The 21,642-nt window shown below is 42.5% G+C and overlaps 1 protein-coding gene across 5 annotated transcripts in view; it reads right to left on the bottom strand.

The window, feature by feature from the left end:
• Nucleotides 1–8,846: 8,846 nt before the first annotated feature.
• med23 (mediator complex subunit 23) overlaps nt 8,847–21,642 on the bottom strand; it is a 94,786-nt gene continuing 81,990 nt past the window's right edge. For all 5 annotated transcript variants that reach the window (XM_070885245.1, XM_070885246.1, XM_070885247.1 and 2 more), the window contains 3 exons: nt 17,563–17,683; nt 14,543–14,674; nt 8,847–10,620 (listed from right to left, as the gene is read on the bottom strand). In XM_070885245.1, the coding sequence (XP_070741346.1) occupies nt 10,450–10,620; nt 14,543–14,674; nt 17,563–17,683 (424 nt within the window). In that variant the 3' untranslated portion in view covers nt 8,847–10,449. The remainder of the gene's footprint in view (nt 10,621–14,542; nt 14,675–17,562; nt 17,684–21,642) is intronic.

The following is a 21,642-nucleotide window of genomic DNA, read 5'->3' as shown; positions in this document are numbered from 1 at the left end:
AGTCAATGGGAATCAGGGGGAAAACTCTCCACTTGCTGGACTCATACCAAGCACAAAGGAAGATGGTGTGGTTGTTGGAGGTCAATCATCCCAGACGTTCCTCAGGGCAGTGTCTGAGGCCCAACCATCTTCAGCTGCTTCATCAATGACGTTCCCTCCATCATAAGGTCAGAAGTGGGGATGTTTGCTGATGATTGCAGAGTGTTTGGTTTCATTTGCAACTCCTCAGGTAATAGAGCAGTCCATGCCTGCATGCAGCAAGATCTGGACGACATTCAGGCTTGGGCTGATAAGTGGCAAGTAACATTCATGCCACACAAGTGCCAGGCAATGACCATCTCCAACAAGCGAGAGTTTAACCTCCTCCCCTTGATAGTCAATGGCATTACCATCACCGAATCCCCCACAAGCACCATTCTGGGGACACCATTGACCAGAAACTTAACTGGACCTAAGCCACTGTAACGGGGTCAGGTGTTATCACAGTCACGGGGAGGGGGATGGGTCAGATGGGACCACACTCTCAGGGGGGGGATGGAGGGGTTAGGTGTGACCTCAGTCACTGGGGCGGGGGGGCGGGGGCAGTGAGGTGTGACTCTGTCAGGTCAGGAGTGATATCAGTTACCGTGACGAGGGGCCGGAGGTCAGGTGTGATCTTAGTCATTGGGCACGGGGAGTCAGGTGAGACCTCAGTCACTGTGGGAGGGGTGTCAGGTGTCTGAATGCGCTTTAATGGTGTGATGTCACATCTGTGGTAATTATATGCACGTGTCATGTACATGTGCAACTGTTAAAAAATTTGCCTTGCTGCACTCTATAACCTACATTTGCCATCCTGGCTACTTCGGTGTGCTCTCATTCTGCATGGCCCCAGATTTGGTACCGTGTGGTAGGTAGGGAACTCCAGATTTCTGACCAAGCTATGATGATGAAAGGATCAGGATGGTATGTGATTTGGGAGGGATACTTGGAAGGTGAACTTCGACGTGATGGTGTTCGCACTCTACAGTTGGTGTTCACTGGCCCAACAACCACACGACGGAACAGTCTCCCTCCACTTATGCTGCATAAGTGAGTGGGCAAAAATTTGGCAAATGGAGTATAATGTTGGAAATTGAGAGGGTATGCACTATGGCAGAAAAAAGAAATCGAAGAACAAGTTATTATTTAAATGGAGAAAAATTGCAAAGTGCTGCAGTACAGCGGGATCTGGGGGTCCTTGTGCATGAAACACAAAAGGTTAGTATCATCATCATCATCATAGGCAGTCCCTCGGAATCGAGGAATACTTGATTCCACTCTAAATGTGAGTTCTCAGGTGACTGTACAGTCCAATACAGGAATTACAGTCTCTGTCACAGGTAGGACAGACAGTTGTTGAGGGAAAGGTTGGGTGGGGCTGGTTTGCCGCACGCTTTTTCCACTGCCTGCGCTTGATCGCTGCATGCTCGCGGTAATGAGACTCGAGGTGCTCAGCGCCCTCCCCGATGCACTTCCTCCACTTAGGGTGGTCTTTGGCCAGGGACTCCCAGGTGTCAGTGAGGATGTTGCACCTTATCAGGGAGGCTTTGAGGGTGTCCTTGTAACGTTTCCTCTGCCCACCTTTGGTTCGTTTGCAGCGAAGGAGTTCCGAGTAGAGCGCTTGCTTTGGGAGTCTCGTGTCTGGCATGCACAGCAAGTGATCAGGAAGGCCAATGGAATCTTGGCCTTTATTGCAAAGGGGATGGAGTATAAAAACAGGGAAGTCTTGCTACAGTTATACAGGGTATTGGTGAGGCCACACCTAGAATACTGCGTACAGTTTTGGTTTCCATATTTAAGAAAGAATATGCTCGCTTTGGAGGCAGTTCAGAGAAGGTTCACTGGGTTGATTCCGGAGATGACAGGGTTGACTTATGAGGAAAGGTTGAGTAGGTTGGGCCTCTATTCATTGGAATTCAGAAGAATGAGAGGTGATCTTATCGAAATGTATAAGACTATGAGGGGGCTTGACAAGTTGGATGCAGAGAGGATGTTTCCACTGATAGGGGAGACTCGAATAAGGGACCGCCCCTTTTAAAACTGAGCTGAAGAGGAATTTCTTCTCTGAGGGTTGTAAATCTGTGGAAGCTGGGTCATTGAATAAATTTAAAACAGAGATAGGCAGTTTCTTAACCGATAAGGGAATAAGGGGTTATGGGGAGCGGACAGGGAAGTGGACCCGAGTCCATGATCGGATCAGCCATGATCGTATTAAATGGCGGAGCAGGCTCGAGGCAGCGTATGGCCTACTCCTGCTCCTGTTTCTTATGGGCTAGACTTTCGACTTGACATCACTGGGGTAGTGCCCATATATCGCCCAAAAAGCCAGGCTATCGCCCATTTTGCTTAAAAAGTGAAAAGTTTGGCCGGAATATTGCCGGCCCAACTTTCGTGTCACATTGCCGAGGTGATCGCCCACACATTGCCCAGCGCAACGTTTGGCACATCGCCGACACATTGCCGGGCTGATCACGCGCCGAGAAGATCGATGGACATTGCTGGAGAAAAGCTGCTTTTACCTGGCGTTCCTCACAGGACTCGGCAATACGGACGCCATTTTGAATGTCGGAGGAAGTGAGAGGCTGCTTAAAGAAAGGGCTTATAATCTGAGTTATTTAAGGGCCTTACAGTACTGATTGATCCACTCACATTTATATTTATGTTTATTTTAGTACAAAGGTCATTTATAGTGATAGTGATGGGGTCTGTAGCTTCTCTACCATTACTTGTAAATTCACACATGCTGGAGTCTGAAGTTGGGTTTCGTGAAGGGTTTAGCGAAGGGCCCAATCGAAGAAGTGGCAGATTAATGCAGAGGTGGAGGAGAACATACAGCCGATGAACTTACAGGGAAAAGCAATCTTACCTCAACTTATCTGATAACACATGCCTTCGGAGGCTGCGCTTCCGAAAGGAGATCATCGATGAGATATACCAGCTCATCAAGGGGGATCGCAGCCTACCAGCACCATCAGGACCGCACTGCCCAGTGAGGTAAAGGTTACTGCGGCATGATCCTTCTACGCATCAGACTCCTTTCAGACTTCAGCTGGCAACATCTGTGGTATCTCTCGGCGCCCCACACACTGCTCTATTTAACAGGTAACTGAAGCCCTTTACGCTCGCAGGATGGACTTTATAAGCACCCTATGACCAGGGAGGCACAGACCGGGAGGGCTTTAGGTTTCTTGAGAATAGCAAACTTCTCCAAGGTGCAGGGAACAATAGACTACATGCACATCGCCCTGAAAGCACCTTTACGAGATGCGGAGGTGTTTCATAACTGAAAGCGATTCCGCTCCCTGAATGTGCAGCTCATTGTCGACCGCAACCAAATAATCATGGCAGTAAATGTTACATTTCCAGGCAGCGTCCATGCTGCGCGCATCCTGTGTGAGAGCGCTGTCTCTGACCTGTTTAACAGTCAGCCACAAGGTCATGGTTGGCTGCTGGGGGATAAAGGATATGGCCTTGCCAGCTGGCTCATGACCCCGCTGCATACACTCCAAACAGAAGCCGAGAAGCGTTACAACGAAAGCCACATATCCACATGCAATATCGTCGAAAAGACAATTGGAGTGCTGAAGCAGCGCTTCAGATGCCTGGACCACTCTGGAGGCAGCTTACAATACCACCCTGACCAGGTCATTGAGTTTATTGTGGTGTGCTGCATGTTGCATAACCTAGATATAAGGAGAGGACAACAATTGCCAGATGGGACTGCCGGTCCACCTCAGGAGTAGAGGCAAAAGAGACAGATGAGGAGGAGGAGGCTGGTGAGGACCTCTGGAAGGACAATTAGCCCGGTGATGAATCCATGGCCTTACGCCCCCCCACCACCCCCGAAGACTGGAAAATTCCCATGGGAGTTACGCGGCTGCCAAGCTGTTGTGCCAGCAGCTCATAAATGAACGTTTTGCATGAACTTACATTGGGGACAGTCAGAGTTACCGTTATGGAAAGACATCAGTTGCATTTACGTTGAGTTATGTTTCATCCTTGCCTGGTCTGGCCATTGTTTTACAACAGTTGCATTCATGTTTTACCTTACCTTACATTATTAGAAGACATTGTACAACAATTGTAAAGTGAAATAAATGTTTTTAATGAATTAACAAAAGGTATGAATTATTTAAATGTAACACCCCCCAACAGTGAATTTAAAAAACAACAATGAACAATATAACATGAACAAGAATATAACAAGAACAATCACCCCCCCCTTCCCTTCCTGCGGCCACGTTTCCCTTTAGGTCCTGTACCACGATCAGCTGTTGGGGTGTTGGAGGGGAAGACGAAGCTACGCAATCATCTTCCAAGTCAGAAGGAAGTGCTTCCTCCTGGACTCGCTTGTGTGCTGGTGCTGGTGGAATGTCTGACGGCACCTTGGGGTTCAGTGCTGTGTCCCGCCACTATCGCAGGTCACAAGGCATCGACGGAGGTGGTCTGAACACGCATCTCCCAGAGCATCTGCTACGTATCCTCCGCTTGGTGAGCAGACACCCGGGACATGTCTCTCGTGTATACCATGTATGCTTGGAGGAGCTCGCGACTTTTCGCAACACACTCCATGCACAGTCTGGTCAAGCTCTCGATCCGGTCAGCCAGAGGAGGCATGTGCTGACTTCACTGACCTGACCTCCGTGGGGTTGGCGTGACCACTAACATGAGCCTTGACGTCGCTGGCTGCAAGCCGCTTGGTCCCACTACCTCTTCTATCAAAACTGATGTTGTGACCGCAGGTACATCGAGCAGAGGCAGGGGGTTGCTAGGAGCATCCTCCTCCATTTCCATAACATCTTCCTCCTCCCCTCCCGTGGTGAAGACCAACTGCAGCTGGAGGGGGAGGGGTTCTGGTCACGCCTCGCTGAGCATGGGTGTTGTTGGACCTGCAAAACACAATTGAGCTCATTAGAACGGAAAGGTACACATTCCTGCACTGCACTGGCATACAAAGAAGGAGCAGCACTGCTACAATAAATGAGACCAAGAGACGTTACACAATAACGCATCACACGGTAATATATATGGTGGTAAATCCAAGTTGAAATTCAGTGACCCAGAGAGCTGTGGAGGCTGGATCAGTCAGAGAAAGACAGAATGATAAGGAAGTGAAAGTTTATGGGGAGCGGACAGAGAAGGGGAAAGATGGCCTGCTCCTGCTCTTATTTCTTATGTTGTCAACCTGAGAGTAGCACAGAGGCTGCATGCATAACATGACATCATCCGTATATTATAATTAAAAGATGTTACATTACTTTAACACTGCTTGACACATTACTCACATGATGCAAGCGAGGGCTCTGCCTCACCACGGGTAGCCGAGCGACTGTGGCCTCCGACCAGTGCTGCTGCCCGTTTCCCCAACTCTGAGGGTGGTGAGCTGGGCAGGGTCTCCTCAGGTGTGCCGCCGCTCAGCCCAATTCTTCGCTAATTTCTTCTGCAAATGTGAAAAGAGCATGGCATAAACTAGTTGACTAGGTACTATCATGACAAAACAGCAGTCTCCAACGTTATATGCGAATAGGGTTTGTATCACAATTGATGCCGGTTATAAACAAAGATCGTGTTTAGGATCTAATGCTGGACACAAACATCTCACTCGACTACAATCTCCATTGAAGCGCCCCCGGGGTGGTGGGAATCAGGATAGCTGGTGAACTCGGCAATGACAGGAGCTAATGTCCCAAAGTGTCCCAGGGCAGACAGTGAGCAAGGGCAGCTCTTACCCCAGTCCATGCTGGGTCACTGTGTAAGTGACAGCAGCCAGAGAGACTTAAAAAGGGCGCAGGTTCATAGCCCTGTCCAGACCTTAGCAAGGAATATATGTAATATATGTAAGAACAAATTTAATTTCAATCCTGGAGTATGTAAGAACAACAAACCTAATTTCAATCCTGGAGATTTATAATTATAATTTGCATCATTACAATACAAAATCTATACTTACTCTTGCCAAAGCAACCAGGCTGTTCCAGAGCTTCTGGCACTGGTTGGACCCCCTCGCCTTGTGGGATGCCGACGAAATGTCGGCGATCTCGCTCCAAATTTTCCTGTAGGTCCGGGGTGGAGGTTTCCCATGTCCACCCCGAGTTAATTGGACCCACCGTGCATGCACCTTCCCAACTAGGGCCCCATTTGTCTCATCAGAGAAGCATTTGGCCCTCCTCCTGCCCTCCACTTCCTGCCCACTGTCGGACTCGTGGCCAGACATCACAAAAAAAAAAATCAAATCTATAAAGCTCTCAATCAATACGCTCTCCCCTTACCTATTGCGCATGCATGGATGACCCCTGACCTCCCGAATCGCGGGAAAACCCGTTTACCAAAAAAAAATGCATGTGCAGAAGGTTGTTGCTAGGCAAGCTATGCCTTCCATATCGCTGAGGCCTGTTTTGCATCGCTAGGCTCATTTCACATCGCTGGGCTATCACCCACCCCCGACCTGAAAGTCACAATCCCAAAAATGGGCAATGTTCCAGCAATCGTGAAGGCTGAAACATCGCCCATGTTTTGGGCACTAGCGATCCAAGTGGAAAGTCTAGCACATATATGTTCTTATTCTCTACAAGTGTCAGGACTAAAAATACTAGATTGCGCATTATTATTGTTTGTTTTCATCGGAATTAATCTGGTTAATATTTATAAATCGTCTTTGACAGTAAGGATGCCCACATGGTGTAGCCTCCGACATAGAGGTTCATTGCTGACGGCAAATTACAAAGCCCCACTGGCTGCAGATTACAACTTACAAAATAGCATGTACTGCATAACAAGTCTTTTAGTTAAAATAACTAAATTGTTCATTGATGATCACATTAGAAATATTTTTCATGCAACTTTAGAGGAAAAAAAAATAGTTCTGACATCCCTGGAAAATTACACACTTTTAGACAAACCTTCAAATTAAAGGGATTGTGGATGCATTGGTTGTAATTTACCAAAATTCCCTGGATTCTGGGGAGGTCGCAGCAGATTGGAAAACTGCAAATGCAACGCCCCTTTTTAAAAAAGGAGGTAGACAAAAGGCAGGAAACTATAGACCAGTTAGCCTAACATCTGTGGTTGGGAAAAGTTGGAGTCCATTATCAAAGTAGTAGGAGCAGGACATTTGGATAAGCAAAATTCGGTCAGGCAGAGTCAGCATGGATTTATGAAGGGGAAGTCATGTTTGACAAATTTGCTGGAGTTCTTTGAGGATGTAACTAACAGGGTGGATAAAGGGGAACCAGCGGATGTGGTGTATTTGGACTTCCAGAAGGCATTTGACAAGGTGCCACATAAAAGATTACTGCACAAGATAAAAGTTCATGGGGTTGGGGTAATATATTAGCATGGATAGAGGATTGGCTAACTAACAGAGAACAGAGAGTTGGGATAAATGGTTCATTCTCTAGTTAGCAACCAGTAACTAATGGGGTGATGCTGGGATCAGTGCTGGGACCAAACTATTTACAATCTATATTAATGACTTGGAAGAAGTGTAACGTAGCCAAGTTTGCTGACGATACAAAGATGGAGGAAAAGCAATGCGTGAGGAAGACACAAAAAAGCAAAAGGACATAGACAGGCTAAGTGAGTGGGCAAAAATTTGGCAGATGGAGTATAATGTTGGAAAGTGTGAGTTCATGCACTTTGGCAGAAAAAAAATCAAAGAGCAAGTTATTATTTAAATGGAGAAAGATTGTAAAGTGCCGCAGTAAAGCGGGACCTGGGGGTACTTGTGCATGAAACACGAAAGGGTAGTATGCAGGTACAGCAAGTGATCAGGAAGGTCAATGGGTATCTTGGCCTTTATTGCAAAGGGGATGGAGTATAAAAGCAGGGAAGTCTTGCTACAGCTATATAAGGTATTGGTGAGGCCACACCTGGAATACTGAGTGCAGTTTTGGTTTCTATATTTACTAAAGGATATACTTGCTTTGGAGGCAGTTCAGAGAAGGTTCATTAGGTTAATTCCGGGGATGAGGGGATTGACTTATGAGGAAAGGTTGAGTAGGTCGAGCCTCTACTCACTGGAATTCAGAAGAATGGGAGGCGATCTTATCGAAATGTATAAGATTATGAGGGGGCTTGACAAGGTGGATGCAGAGAGGATGTTTCCACTGATAGGGGAGACTAGAACTAGAGGGCATGATCTTAGAATAAGGGGCCGCCCATTTAAAACAGAGGAGGAGGAATTTCTTCTCTGAGGGTTGCAAATCTGTGGAATTTGCTGCCTCAGAGAATTGTGGAAGCTGGGACATTGAATAAATTTAAGATAGAAATAGACAGTTTCTTGAATGTTAAGGGGATAAGAGGTTATGGGGAGCGGGCGTGGAAGTGGAACCGAGTCCATGATCAGATCAGCCATGATCTTATTGAATGGCAGAGCAGACTCGAAGGGCTGTATGGCCTACCCCTGTTCCTATTTCTTATGTTCTTAAGCCATGATCCAACAGCAATCAATCTGTGACAACTGGACCAGGAAAATACTATACAAGATGTATGTTTCAGGCACTCGTGAATGAACGGTGTATTCACAAAATCCAAACTTTGGACTAAGTAAACGTATACAAATCGGATTGTTCATGAAGTTATTGTTTCTTTAAGGCGAGATGTCAAACCGAGGCCCTGCCTGTTCTCTCAGATGGACGCAAAATATCCCACAGCATTATTTTGTGGAGCAAGGAAGTTCTCCCAGTGTTCTGGCCAGCAATTACCTCTCAACCAACATCACAAAGTCCTTCATTGGTTGTAGTGCTTTGGGACATCCCGAGGTCATTAAAGGTGCTATATAAAATGAAAATTCTTTCTTCCTTTCTTTAATAAAGCAGTCTGATGCATTTTGTTATTACAATATAATACTTTCTTTTTATTGATAAGAGCACATGCATAGGTATGGGCCTTTCCATCTTCATTATGCTTCAGATTTGAAATATCTGCAGATTTTACCCATGTTATTCACAGACTATGTCTACAAGTTGATCAATTAATGCAAATTGGCTAAGATTTAACAAGGGAAGGCAACAAATCTGAAAAACTTCAACAATCTAATTTTAATAAAATATATCTATTGACTATCAACATTTAAATAGTTTACTGTTTGTAATAAGTTGCCAACTTACTTTAATTGTATTTCATTTTTGCAGTGGTTTTATCATTATTAACATTAACTGGATGAAACAAGATTTCTTTGTTTACAGAATAATACATCTGAATGTAAACAAAGATTTTAAAAAGTTAAATATTGCTTGCCAGTATTCATCAATGTTCATGTAGCATACTTTTCTTTTGCTCATGTTAGATGTAAACAATCGCATTCTTGTGTCAAACATTTGGAAGTCAATACACAAATATTTCAGTTCATCCCATAATTACAGGAGACGAAGCAAAAATAAATCTGAAATAAATCTAAGTGGCCTATATCTTAGACTTGCTATTCTGCTCAAAAATGTATTTAAAAGGGTTAAGTGTGCTAGCCATTTGAAGACCACAGGGTCATAATTCAGCAATCACAGTTTCAAGAATCCAGAGTTTGAAAATGGAGAACAGGACTGTCCTCTGAGAAGGGTGATAATTTAAGATACAAATAATTTGAAAAGTAACTGACACAATAAAACAATCAGTAGCATTAAGAGTGATAACAGAAAATGTTGGAAATCTCAGCAGCATCTGTCGTCGACCCGAAACATTAACTCTGCTTTCTCTCCACAGATGCTGCCTGACCCGCTGAAATTTCCAACATTTTCTGTTTTTATTCCAGATTCCAGCATCCGCAGTATTTTGCTTTTGTAGTAGCATTAAGAGAATGTTTTTGTTGTTGAAAAGGTACAACTAACAAAACAAAGCTAGTCAGCGACATTTCAAAAAGGTACACATCACATTAGCGGTGAGTTCTTTTGACAATTATGTTTTATCTCGGATATGATTTTGGTCTAAAACACACTAGATATTACAGTTTGTGAGCAGAATTATACAAACAAAATACTATTTCATTCTGCAAGTTTTATTGCAAGAGCTGCCTTCAGCTTAAATAAAATATTTATTTGCATGGCATGGAGAAAAATAATGAAAGGCATCACCAACAAAAGAAAATGATATAATAATTATGCATTCATTATTAGGATCTATTTTTTATGTGAACTACAATGTTCCAAATCAGTGGGACTAAGTGGATGAGCCATTGAACATTACTGTAACAGTTCATTTGTCACTGAAGTAGCGCAGAGTCAAGAGACATTCTGGCCATCATAAAAGAATAGGAGAGCAACTGCAGCACATTATTGGCAGTTCACAGCCATTCTTCATCAGCATTAATTACATAATTCAATAGAAAATGCATACAAGGTTAAAAAGTAGCCTTAAAGTAGGACTTAGTCTTAAATACTAAACAATTTTTTTACATCACAGCATTATAACTTCTGACATTAAATGCTAGCCAAACTCTTATTGTGTTACTGGTAGGGCAACACTAGTGGAGACCTGGCTGGAAGGGTTGGCTGGAGAGGCACTGCTTGCTGGTTGGACTGCAGCTGCTGGTTCCACTTTACTTATGTGAGTCACAAAGCGTAGCCGAAGTTTTAACGCTGGCCTCAGTGTACAGATGATTTTTTCAACCTAGAAATACAGAGTAAAGATCTCCGAATAAGGTGCTAGTAGGCAATACATCAATTATGGTTTCAAAATTAAAACGTACGAGTTAATCAGTTGGCCAATTTTTTCACTGACAACTTATTGCCCAAAAGCCCATCACTACTTCTTGACAATTGAATGTTGCTTCTCAGAGTTTTCCCTATACCACATGACCTGTAAATAATGCAAGATTCCAGGCAAATTGTTGTTGTACTCAGCTTATTCGACTGATGTGTGCAACTCAGCAGCAATGTAGAACAGATCTATGCTGTCATGAGTTGGCATTTTTCTTGAATGAAGAGGTATCTCAGATTCCCTGAATCCTTTACTTGTCTGACTTCTATACATAGGACTGCCAGGTGAAAATAAATAAGCACATAATCCACATTAAACATCTCTGCCAAATGTCATAACCTTACATTTCCCTGTATTAAACTGTATCTGCCAGTTATCCATCCACTGATCGAGTTGGTCAACATTCTTTTGAATTTGTATGCATTAATATTCATCATTTGTCACTGCTCCCAATTTGATATTGTCTGAAAATGTGGACACAATTTCTTCCTCTAAAATCATTTATAAAAAATTATGAACAGCAGCCCCAACACTGAAACTTGTGGCATCTTGCTGGTAACAAGCTACCAACCTGATACCCGCCCATTTGCCAATCCATTTTAACACATTCCCATCTATCCCATGGGCTGGTTATGTAGTAGCCTATTATGTTGTGTCAGCTGTGGTTCAGTTGGTAGTACTCTTGTCTCTGAGTCAGAAGGCTGTGGGTTCAAGTCCCACTCCAGAGACTTGAGCACATTTAGGCTGACACTCCAGAGCAGTGCTGATTGAGTGCATTTTTCAGATGAGAGTTAAAAAGAGCTCCATCTGCCAATCAAATGGATGTAAAAGATCCCATGGCACTATTTCAAAGAGGAGGAGAGTTATCCCTGGCCAATATTTATCCCTCAATCAACATCACTTAAAAACAGATTATCTGGTTTGCCGTTCGAGATTGGCTGCTGCGTTTCCTACATTACAATAGTGACTCCACTTCAAAGTACATCATTGGCTGTAAAGCGCATTGGGATGCCCTGAGGTTGTGAAAGATGCTATATAAATGCAAGTCTTTATTAAGAGGGACACTGTCAATCCCTTCCAGAAATCCAGATCGATAAACATCCCCATGGTCTTTCATCTCAAAGTCCATAAATCAGTCAAGCATGATCTCCCACTCCGAAAACCAGACTGACTGCCTCAGATTAGCTCATGCCTCTCAAGTTGCTTCCTTATATTATTCTTCATAATACTTTCCAACACTTCCCAAAAGTGTAAGGCTTACAGATCTATAATTTGATGGTCCACCCCATGTGCCTTTTTTGATGATGGGAGTTCACATTTGCCATTTTCTAATCCTCTGGTATTTTAATCCAGTGAACTCTGAAAATAGCCACAAGAGGATTCATAATTGTTTCAGCCAATTCCTTTAGAACCCTAGAGTGAAAGTTATCAGGGTCAGGAGCCTTATGTACCCTGAGCTTTAACAACCTCTCCAATAAATCCTCTCGTGACTTTAACATTTTCCAGACTACATCCACTTTTAAGCTGCACTCCCCAATTCCATTTATCCAGCCATTTCTTTTGTGATCACTGGAGAAATAATGGTTAAGTACTGAAGCAATTTTTCTACCTTTGGACGCCACTTCCCCATTGCCATTTTTAAAAAAAATGGGCCAATCTTTCTTTGCACCCTTTGTTACTCTGGACATACCTGAAGAATGCTCTACTGTTCTACTTTATGTTTCCAGCAATGTTTTCCTTGTGATCCCCCTTTGCAGGCCTCATCGGTTTCTTGGCATTCTTAGTCTATCTTAATGGATCCCCCTACCTGATTCTTTTCATGAAAATGTAAAAATGTTCTATGCTTTCTGTTTGTCCATAATGCTTTTCACAACTTTGTTACTAAGTCAAAGTGGTATTGCTCTTTTACTCACTGACCTAGGCTCAGGGATAAATTCTTCTACATCTCAAAATTATCCCTTTGAAACTATTTCACTTTCCTTCCACACCGTTCCCTTCCAGTATCTATTTCCATTTTACCATTCCAATGTTTTCACTCATACCCTTAACAATCAGGTTTTAGCTTTTTAATTGTTAATTTTGTTTTCTACCCTCGTGTCTACCCTGAAAGTCAGAAGAATGTTTAGGAGATATTTTTCCACAGTGTTGTTAGGATAGGAAATGCCCTACCAGACAAAATGCTGGAAGCAGAATAATTGGCCTTAATTTGAGGCCCCTGTGGGCGTGTATGAGCTGCACATGTGCCTGTAGGGGCCATGCAAGTTCTGGGTTTAGGCATGCGCTGCACATGCGTCAAAACCCGGAACTTGACAGATCATACGAATCTTTAGCAAAAGGATATTTGTGGGCGGAGAGTTGGGCTATGTGCCCAACTTCTGCCCAGCGAATGCCTGGGAAATTCTTACTCCTGGCAAAAGCAGATGCAAGGCCTGCTTTTACCAGAGTAAGAGTTTTAAAAAACAGAAAAATAAAATTAATTTATACATTTTAAAAACATGTGAAATAAGGCGTTTATTTTTAGCCCCATTAGAACATGAACATTTCTTTTACAAAAATATTTTGTTTTAAATATTTAATGAAATGCCATTTTAAATGTAATGTTTTTAAAAAATGTATTTGAAACGTAGAGGTATTTTTTTGGGTATTCCCATTCATACTTATGGGGTTTCTGCATATACGGGTTCCCCATAAGCATGAATGGGGATTGCCTTCTGTCATTTGTTGGGCTGGCCCACGTGACCCAACCCTGAGATTCATGGGCCTCTTCCCGCACGTACCAGGAGAGGCCCAAGACCGCGAGTCTCCGAACCTCCTGGACCACCAGGTCGGTAGGCATTTTATTTGCAGATCGGAGGCATTTTCCCGCCGGAAGCCTCCGACTGCAAATTCAGGGCTAATGACTTAAAAGTATTTGAAAAATATAATTTAAAAGGGCAATAGAAATGACAGGTGAATGGAGCTAACTGGATAGCTCTCTGTGGGAATCCAGAACAAGGGGGCAAATTCAGAGTTAGGCCAGTTAGGAGTGAAATCAGGAAGAATTTATTCACCAAAGGCTAGTGGAAATCTGGAACTCTCTCCCCAGAAGTCTGTGGATGCTGGGATAATCGAAATGTTCAATACTGAGCTTGCTAGATTTTTGTTAGATAAGGATATCCTGGATATGGAGAGAGTGTGTTGAGGGACAGATCAGTCATGATCTAATTGAATGGCGGAACAGGCTCGAGGGGTCTACGCCTGTTCCTATGATCTTTCAAAGTGTAGGCAGAGGCACGATGAACTAAATGACCTCTTTCTGTACTATAAAATTCAATGATTAAGTTGCATTTAAATATTTGTTCTTTGTTTTTATTCCAGCCACTCAATAATGTTATTTGGATTATCTGGAATGTAAAACATTTTCTACTGTAATGTACATTTCTTTCAGCTCATATTAATTTTTGGAACTTTGCCAAAACACATTTTTGCAGACATCTAAATCTGACAGCTGCAACAAAGTATCCAGAGCTTAAAAGGATGAGACACAAGACTCCTTTCGTCGGGAAACAGTTGTTAACCATCAACATTTCAAGATCATATTCTACGACGTACGTTAGTTACGAAAAAGGAACAGAATGACTATCCATTAAAAATTAATGGTTACCAATTTTAGACATGAATATCCTCACCCATTAAGCAAGGTTTCCTCTAATTTGTGTGTGCAATTAACTGGCTGTGTGTGCAGTTCCTTCCATGTAAATGCCGTTGAGCAGCCCGTGTGGGACCATAAGACCACTGCGCAGGTAACAGCTTAGTGGGAACGTTGCCGTTAAGGTCTTTATAATCTACTCACCTGATCCTTCACACTGTCTCCTGTAAACATATACTTTACATGGTATAGAAAATCACAAATAGGGTCCATATAGCTCAAGTGTTTGCTGTTTTGGTCTACATTCTGTAACATCTCGTAAAACGCAATGCCAATCTGCAGAAGATAAATATTAAATTGATTAAATTTAATTTTAGCTCCATCAAATCCAGGAGTTACTTTGATTATTCAATGCAACAAACTACTCTCACTAAAATAAAAACAGAAAACATTGGAAATACTCCACAGATCTTGACTTTTCATGTGCAACACTATGGGAAACGAACCATAAAACAGTGCCATGTGACAGCTGTAGTTCAGGAGGATTCCAGTGATCCTACAGCTAAAACAGAAATTTAGCACAGATAAGATTAAACTGGGAAGGTAGAACATCAAGAGATTGTTCTCTTACAGGTTTAAATAGTATAAACATGGAAAAAAGCAAACTTAGACAAATCAAGATCTGAAGGGAAGTAGTGAAGGAAAGTTAAATTAAAAGGGAACACCAGTGATAATTAGAATTTAAAAGGGTCACCTGATTTCAAAGTGAACAAAAGAATGAAGGAATGTCACAAAGGGAGCACACAGCCCTGTTAATCCTGAAGGAGACAATTGGGAGAAATAAAGGGCACCTGTGAAGATACTATTGAGATTCGACCAATGAGTCATCACAGTTCTGGGAATTGTCCAGTCAAACAACTGATTTTGCAATGAACCATCAGGGATCGAAGCTGGGATCCAACATACTCGTACAGGGTTGACATGAAGCTAAGGAAATGGGGACAGTGGATGAATTAAAGGTTGGAGGAAATACTAAGAAGGGTAGCTTCGCAGGCCTTTTTTTTTAACCCAAGAGATTACATTAATGAAAAGGAAGCAGATTGTCTACCAATGCAGAAGGAAACTAGGTCCCAGAAGAGAAGACAGCTAGAAACAGAAATGATAGCTTGGACTGAGATAGTTTGCAAGTCATCGAGAGATATTGTAGTCGCAGAGAATTCTTTGCTCAGGATAGCCACGTGTGCTGTAAAGTAAGTTTTGTACCTGCGGCTGGAGCAATACATGAAGAAAGGTAGAAGGGATACTGAAGGGGTGCAGTTTATGTAGAGGTCACTGACATAGGAAAAAATAATACAGGAGCTTTAAAAGTCAGATACACCGAGGATTGCCTCCAAATTCACAAATGGCTGGCAGCATGGTGCGAGAATAATATGGTCTTCATAAATAACTGGAAACATCTTCAGAACAAAGTATTGGTACAGGAGAGACAGGCTACACCTAAACCAAATAAGATCAAAAAGACTTGTGAAGAACATTGAGGCAGCAATCAAAAATCATTTAAACTTGGATGGGAGGAGGGGAGAGTCGAGAGTAGGGAGAAAACCCGATTCGCAGGGTCGAAGTCAACTGGTATGTATGGTCAATAACAGAGCGAGTAAGAGTGCGAACTGGAGCGGTTTAAAAAGGAGGCCCATGGCAGCACAGCACAACAGAGTAAGAGCGGGAATGCGGAGCGGTTTAAAAAAGGAGCTCCGTGGCAATGAAACAAACGCAGAGAAAAATCACAAAATGATGTCATAATCTGCAGCAGATCCAGAGGAAATTGAGCTAAGTATTTAATCTACGATACAAACTTAAAAAAAAACGTAACTATAAATAAATCGTTACATAAATATTCAGAATAATTAATAACTACTTTAAAACTTAGTTTAAGAACAGACAGTGAAACGAACAAATGGGAAATCTGAAAAAGTACGTCACACAGAGCACAAAGGAAGAGCTCGGAGTCAGACTAAATCGGCTGAGTAACCAATAAGTCATTTGTTTTTCGTTAAACAAAAGCTGTCGACCCAATTTTAATTTAATTTAAATTAAATAAATAAATAAATAAAATAAATAAATAAATAAAGAGCAGCAGAGGCAGAGCAGTGGAATCAAAAAAATCAAGGAGTGATGCCACACGACAGTTATCTTCAATCTATATTATTGACTTCGAAGAAGGGACCAAGTGTAATAGAGTAATGTATCCAAGTTTGCTGATACAAAGCTAGGTGTGAAAGTAAGCGGAGAGACTGCAAAGGGATATAGACAGGTTAACTGAGTGGGCAAGAAGGTGGCAGATGGAGTATAATGTAGGGAAATGTAAGGTTATTCACTTTGGTTTGGAAGAATAGGAAAACAGAACATTTTTTAAATGGTGAGAAACTATTAAATGTTGGTGTTCAGAGAGATGTAGGTGTCCTTGTACACGAAACACAGAGTTAGCATGCAAGTACAGCAAGCAATTAGGAAGGCAAATAGCATGTTGATCTTTATTGCAACGGGTTTTGAGTACAAGAGCAAGGAAATCTTGCTACAATTGTACATAGTCCTTTTAAGACTGAGGAGGAATTTCTTCACTCAGAGGATTGAGAATCTTTGTAACTCTGCCCCAAAGGGCTGTGGATACCTGATTGTTGAGTATTGATTTCTGCTGAGATAGATTTCTGGGGGAATCAAGGGATATGGGGATTGGGTGGGAAAGTGGAGTTGAGGTCGAAGATCAACCATGATCTTACTAAATGGCAGAGCAGGCATGAGGGGCTGTATGGCCTACTCTTGCTCCTAATTCTTATGATCTGGAATAAGCAGACACTAACCAAAAAGAGCTTGGCTGTCTCAATCCTGTTCCCATGTGATGACTACAACATGAAACTCTTTATTATTGCCAATTTACACAACAAAAATTAAGAGCTAATGAATTGAAGGTTCTGATAAAAATGGATTCAAATGTGTGACAAAGCAAATGTCCCCTGGTGTGAAGACTGAGAGGGAATTGTTTATTATGCGGCATCTCCCATTTCCAATGCTAATACTGGATGGCATTTAATTCCATAAGAGTTCAAACTGAGAAATGACAAACTAATTTTCCATAATTATGCTCTTAGTGGCTCGTTGCCATGAACTGTGAGTTAGCATTTGAAATTCATACTAAAATTACATTTTGTAAACAACGAAGTACTGACCTCAAGCATACACCGGGTCCTTTCTTGCTGGAACCGTTGCAGGAAAGGGCCAACGAGATGATAAACATACAACAACTGGAATTCAGTCTTCACCAATGGTTTCAGCACTTCTGTGAGAAATCTGAAGACAAACAATATATTAACTTTCACAATATGATCTCATTTCTACCTTCGCACTCTTCTTCGGAATCAAACTATATGTTGTGAACAGATTAAGAAAACAGTGCAAAACAAAGTCCATATTTCCAAGACATTAAGGAACGTCTCTTTGTTCAAATTTTACATAAAACTATACATAAATCTAAATATCGTCTTACAGCCTTCAATCAGTTTTGTTAAAAAGACTGATGTTCCACCTTAATGCCAACATTATGCTCTTCACACAATGCTATGCGTACTGATCAATCCTGAACTTATGTTGGAGTTATATATCTGTTGATAATTTTACTGAAATAGTCTTTATGCATACAGAAGCATCAAATCTTACAGCACAGAAGGAAGCCATTTGGCCTGCCGTGCCTGCTCTTTGAAAGATCTGTCCAATTTAGTCCTACACCTTAGCTTTCTCCCCCATAACCTTGCAAATTAGTCCTCTTCAAGTACATGCATTTTGAAAGTTCTTATCAAATCTGATTCCACCACCTCTTCGTGTAGTGTGTTCCAGATCTTAACAACGCTCTATGGGGGGGAAAGAATTCCTCATTTCCCTGCTAGCTCTTTTGCCAATTATTTTAAATCTATGACCTCTGGTTACCAAGCCATTTGCCAGATGAAACAGTTTCTCCCGACTTGCACTATCAAAACCCCTCAATTTTGAATACCTCTATCCGGTCTCCCCATAACTATCTCTCCTCCAACGAGAACAATCCCAGCTTCTCCAATCTCTTCACATAACTGAACTCCCTAATCTCTTCTATCGTCCTGGTAAATTTCCCTGACATCCTTCCTAAAGTGTGGTGCCCAGAATTGTACCCAATTCTCCAGCTGGGGCCCAACCAGTGATTTGTAAAGGTTTAATACAACTTCCTTCTTCTTGCATACAATGCTCCTATTTACAAAGCTAGGTATCCCATATGCATTCTTAACCACCTTATCAACTGGCCCTGCCACGTTCAAAAATAGTACCACTTAGATCATATTGCCTATCCATGTTGCTCCTCCCAAAGTGCATCACTTGTCTGCATTAAATTGCATCTGCTTTGCGTCTGCCCATGTGTCTATGTCCTCCTGAAGTCTGCTACTGTCCTGCTCACTACTAACTACGCTGTAAAGTTTTGTATCATCCATAAACTTAAAAATTGTACTCCTATACACAAGTAGGCCAGGAATGAGGGGGGGGCACGGATGAGGGCGGGGGGGGGGGCGCGGATGAGGGCGGGGGGGGGGGCGCGGATGAGGGCGGGGGGGGGGCGAGGATGAGGGCGGGGGGGGGGGCGAGGATGAGGGCGGGGGGGGGCGCGGATGAGGGCGGGGGGGGGCGCGGATGAGGGCGGGGGGGGGCGCGGAGGGGCGCGGATGAGGGCGGGGGGGCGCGGATGAGGGCGGGGGGCATCGCAAGATTGGTTAAAGAAACAATTATAGCTGTGAGGAAGGATGGTATGTTAGAAGAATCATCAAATGAGGCCATATAAGCTGAACTGAAGAACAAGAAAGGGGCAATCATACTGGTGGGAGTTTACTATAGATTCTCAATCAATCAGAGGGAGATAGAAGTGTAGATATGTAGGCAATTTTCTGAAAAGTGCAAAACAATAGGCAATAGGCCATAATACTAGGAGATTTCAACTACCCTAATATTAACTGGGATAGAATCAGTTAAAAGGTATAGAGGGTGCAGAATTCTTGAAATGCATTCAAAACTTTTTTTTAAGCCAGTATGTAGCAAGCCCAACAAGAGAGGGGGCAGTTCTGGAAGTATTAGGAAATGAAGCTGGGCAGGTGGAAGGGGCATCAGTGGGAGAGCATTTTGGAGCTCGTGATCATAATTCCATTAGATTTAGTGTAGTTATAGAAAAGGACAAAGATAGACCAGGAGTAAAAGTTCTCAATTGGGGAAAAGGCCCATTTTACTAAGCTGAGATGTGTTTTAATAAAAGTGGACTGGAAACAGCTACTTTAAGGTAAATCAGTATCAGAGCAGTGGGAGGCATCCAAGGAAGAAATAGTGAGGGTTAAGAGCAAATATATTTCCACAAAGAAAAAGGTTGGGACTCCCAAATATAGAGCCCCCTGGATGACAAGGAGCATACAGGGTAAGGCAAGTGAAAAAAAAATGGTAGTTTGAGTCAGATACCAAGAACTCAAAACTGCAGAAATCCTGGAGAACAGAAACTGGAAGGATGAAATTAAAAAGGAAATTAAAAAGCAAAAAGAGGACATGAAAAAATATTGGCAAATAAAATCAAGGAAAACACAATGATGTTTTATAAATACTTAGAGCTAGAGGATAACCAAGAAAAGAATATGGCCTATTAGAGACCAAAAGAGAGGGTCAATGCAGACATTGTAGTTAATGAGGAGGTGTGTGAAATATTAGATGAGATAAACGTGATGAAAGAGGAAGTATTAAGGGGTTCAAGATCTTTGAAAGTAGATAAATTGCCAGGCACAGACGAAACGTATCTCAGGCTGTTAAGAGAAGCAAGGAAGGATATAGCAGAGGCTCTGATTCCTCTCTGGCTACAGGCATGGTGCTGGAAGACTGGAAAACAGCCAAAATTGTACCATTGTTTAAAAAGGGAGAAATTGCAGGCCAATCACCCTAACCCTCAGTGGTGGGCAAAATACTGGAAAAATTCTGAGGCACAGTATTTAGAAAATCATTTAGTAAGGCACATATCAATCAAGGACAGTCAGCATAGATTTGTTAAGGCAAGGTCATGTCTGACTGACCCTCCTCTCAAAATTCGGTCAAGCTAATGAGAGTAGCGCGTTTGATGCCGTCTACATGGATTTTAGCAAGGCTTTTGACAAGGTTCCATAAGGCAGACTGGTCAAAATAAAAGCCTCTGGGATCCAAAGGAAAGTGGCAAGTAGGATCCAAAATTGGCTCAGTGGCAGGAAGCAAAGGGTAATTGTTGATGGGTGTTTTTGTGACTGGATGGCTGTTTCAAGTGGGGTTTTGCATGGCTCAGTACTAGGTCCCTTGCTTTTTGTGGTATATATCAATGATTTACACTTCAAGGTAGGATGCAGGATTAAAAAGTTTGCAGATTATACAAAAATTGTTCATGTGATTGATAGTGAGGAAGAAAGCTGTAGAATGCAGGACGATATCAATGGACTGGTCAGGTGGAAATGGAATTCAATCCAGAAAAATGGTAGGTAATGCATTTGGGAAGGGCTAACAAGGCAAGGGAATATACAATAAATGGTAGGATACTGAGAAATGTAGAGGAACAGAGGGACCTTGGAGTGCTTGTCCACATATCCCTCAAGGTAGCAGGACAGGTAAATAAAGTGGTTCAGATGGCATACGGAATACTTTCCATTATTAGCCAAGGCATAGAATACAAGAGCAGGGACGCTATGCCAGAACTGTATAAGACACTAGTTTACATGTCACTACATTACAGAAAAGATGTGATTAGCACCAGAGAAGGTACAGAGGAGATTTACAAGAATGTTGCCAGGATTGGAGAATTTTAGCTGCGAGGAAAGATTGGAAAGGCTGGGGTTGTTTTCTTTCGTACCGAGGAGGCTGAGGTGAGATTTATTGAAGTGTATAAAATTCTGAGGGCCTGGATAGAGGGGATAGGAAGGATCTATTTCCCTTAGCGGCGAAGTCAGCAACTAAGGGGCATAGATTTAAAGTAATTGGTAGAAGGATTAGAGGGGAGTTGAGGAGAACTTTATTCACACAGAGAGCGGTGGGGGTCTGAAATGCACTGCCTGAAAAAGGTGGTAGAGGCAGAAACCATAAATCATATTTAAAAGGTATTTGGATCTGCACCTGAAGTGCTGTAACTTACAAGGCTATGGACCAAGTGCTGGAAAGTGGAATTAGGCTGGATAGCTCTTTTTTGGCTGGCAGACACAATGGGTCAAATGGTCTCTTTCTGTGCCTATGATTCTATGAAG

Source organism: Pristiophorus japonicus, chromosome 7, assembly GCF_044704955.1.
Source record: "Pristiophorus japonicus isolate sPriJap1 chromosome 7, sPriJap1.hap1, whole genome shotgun sequence".
Lineage (NCBI taxonomy): Eukaryota > Metazoa > Chordata > Chondrichthyes > Pristiophoridae > Pristiophorus > Pristiophorus japonicus.
This window is presented reverse-complemented; position numbering and strand designations above follow the sequence as displayed.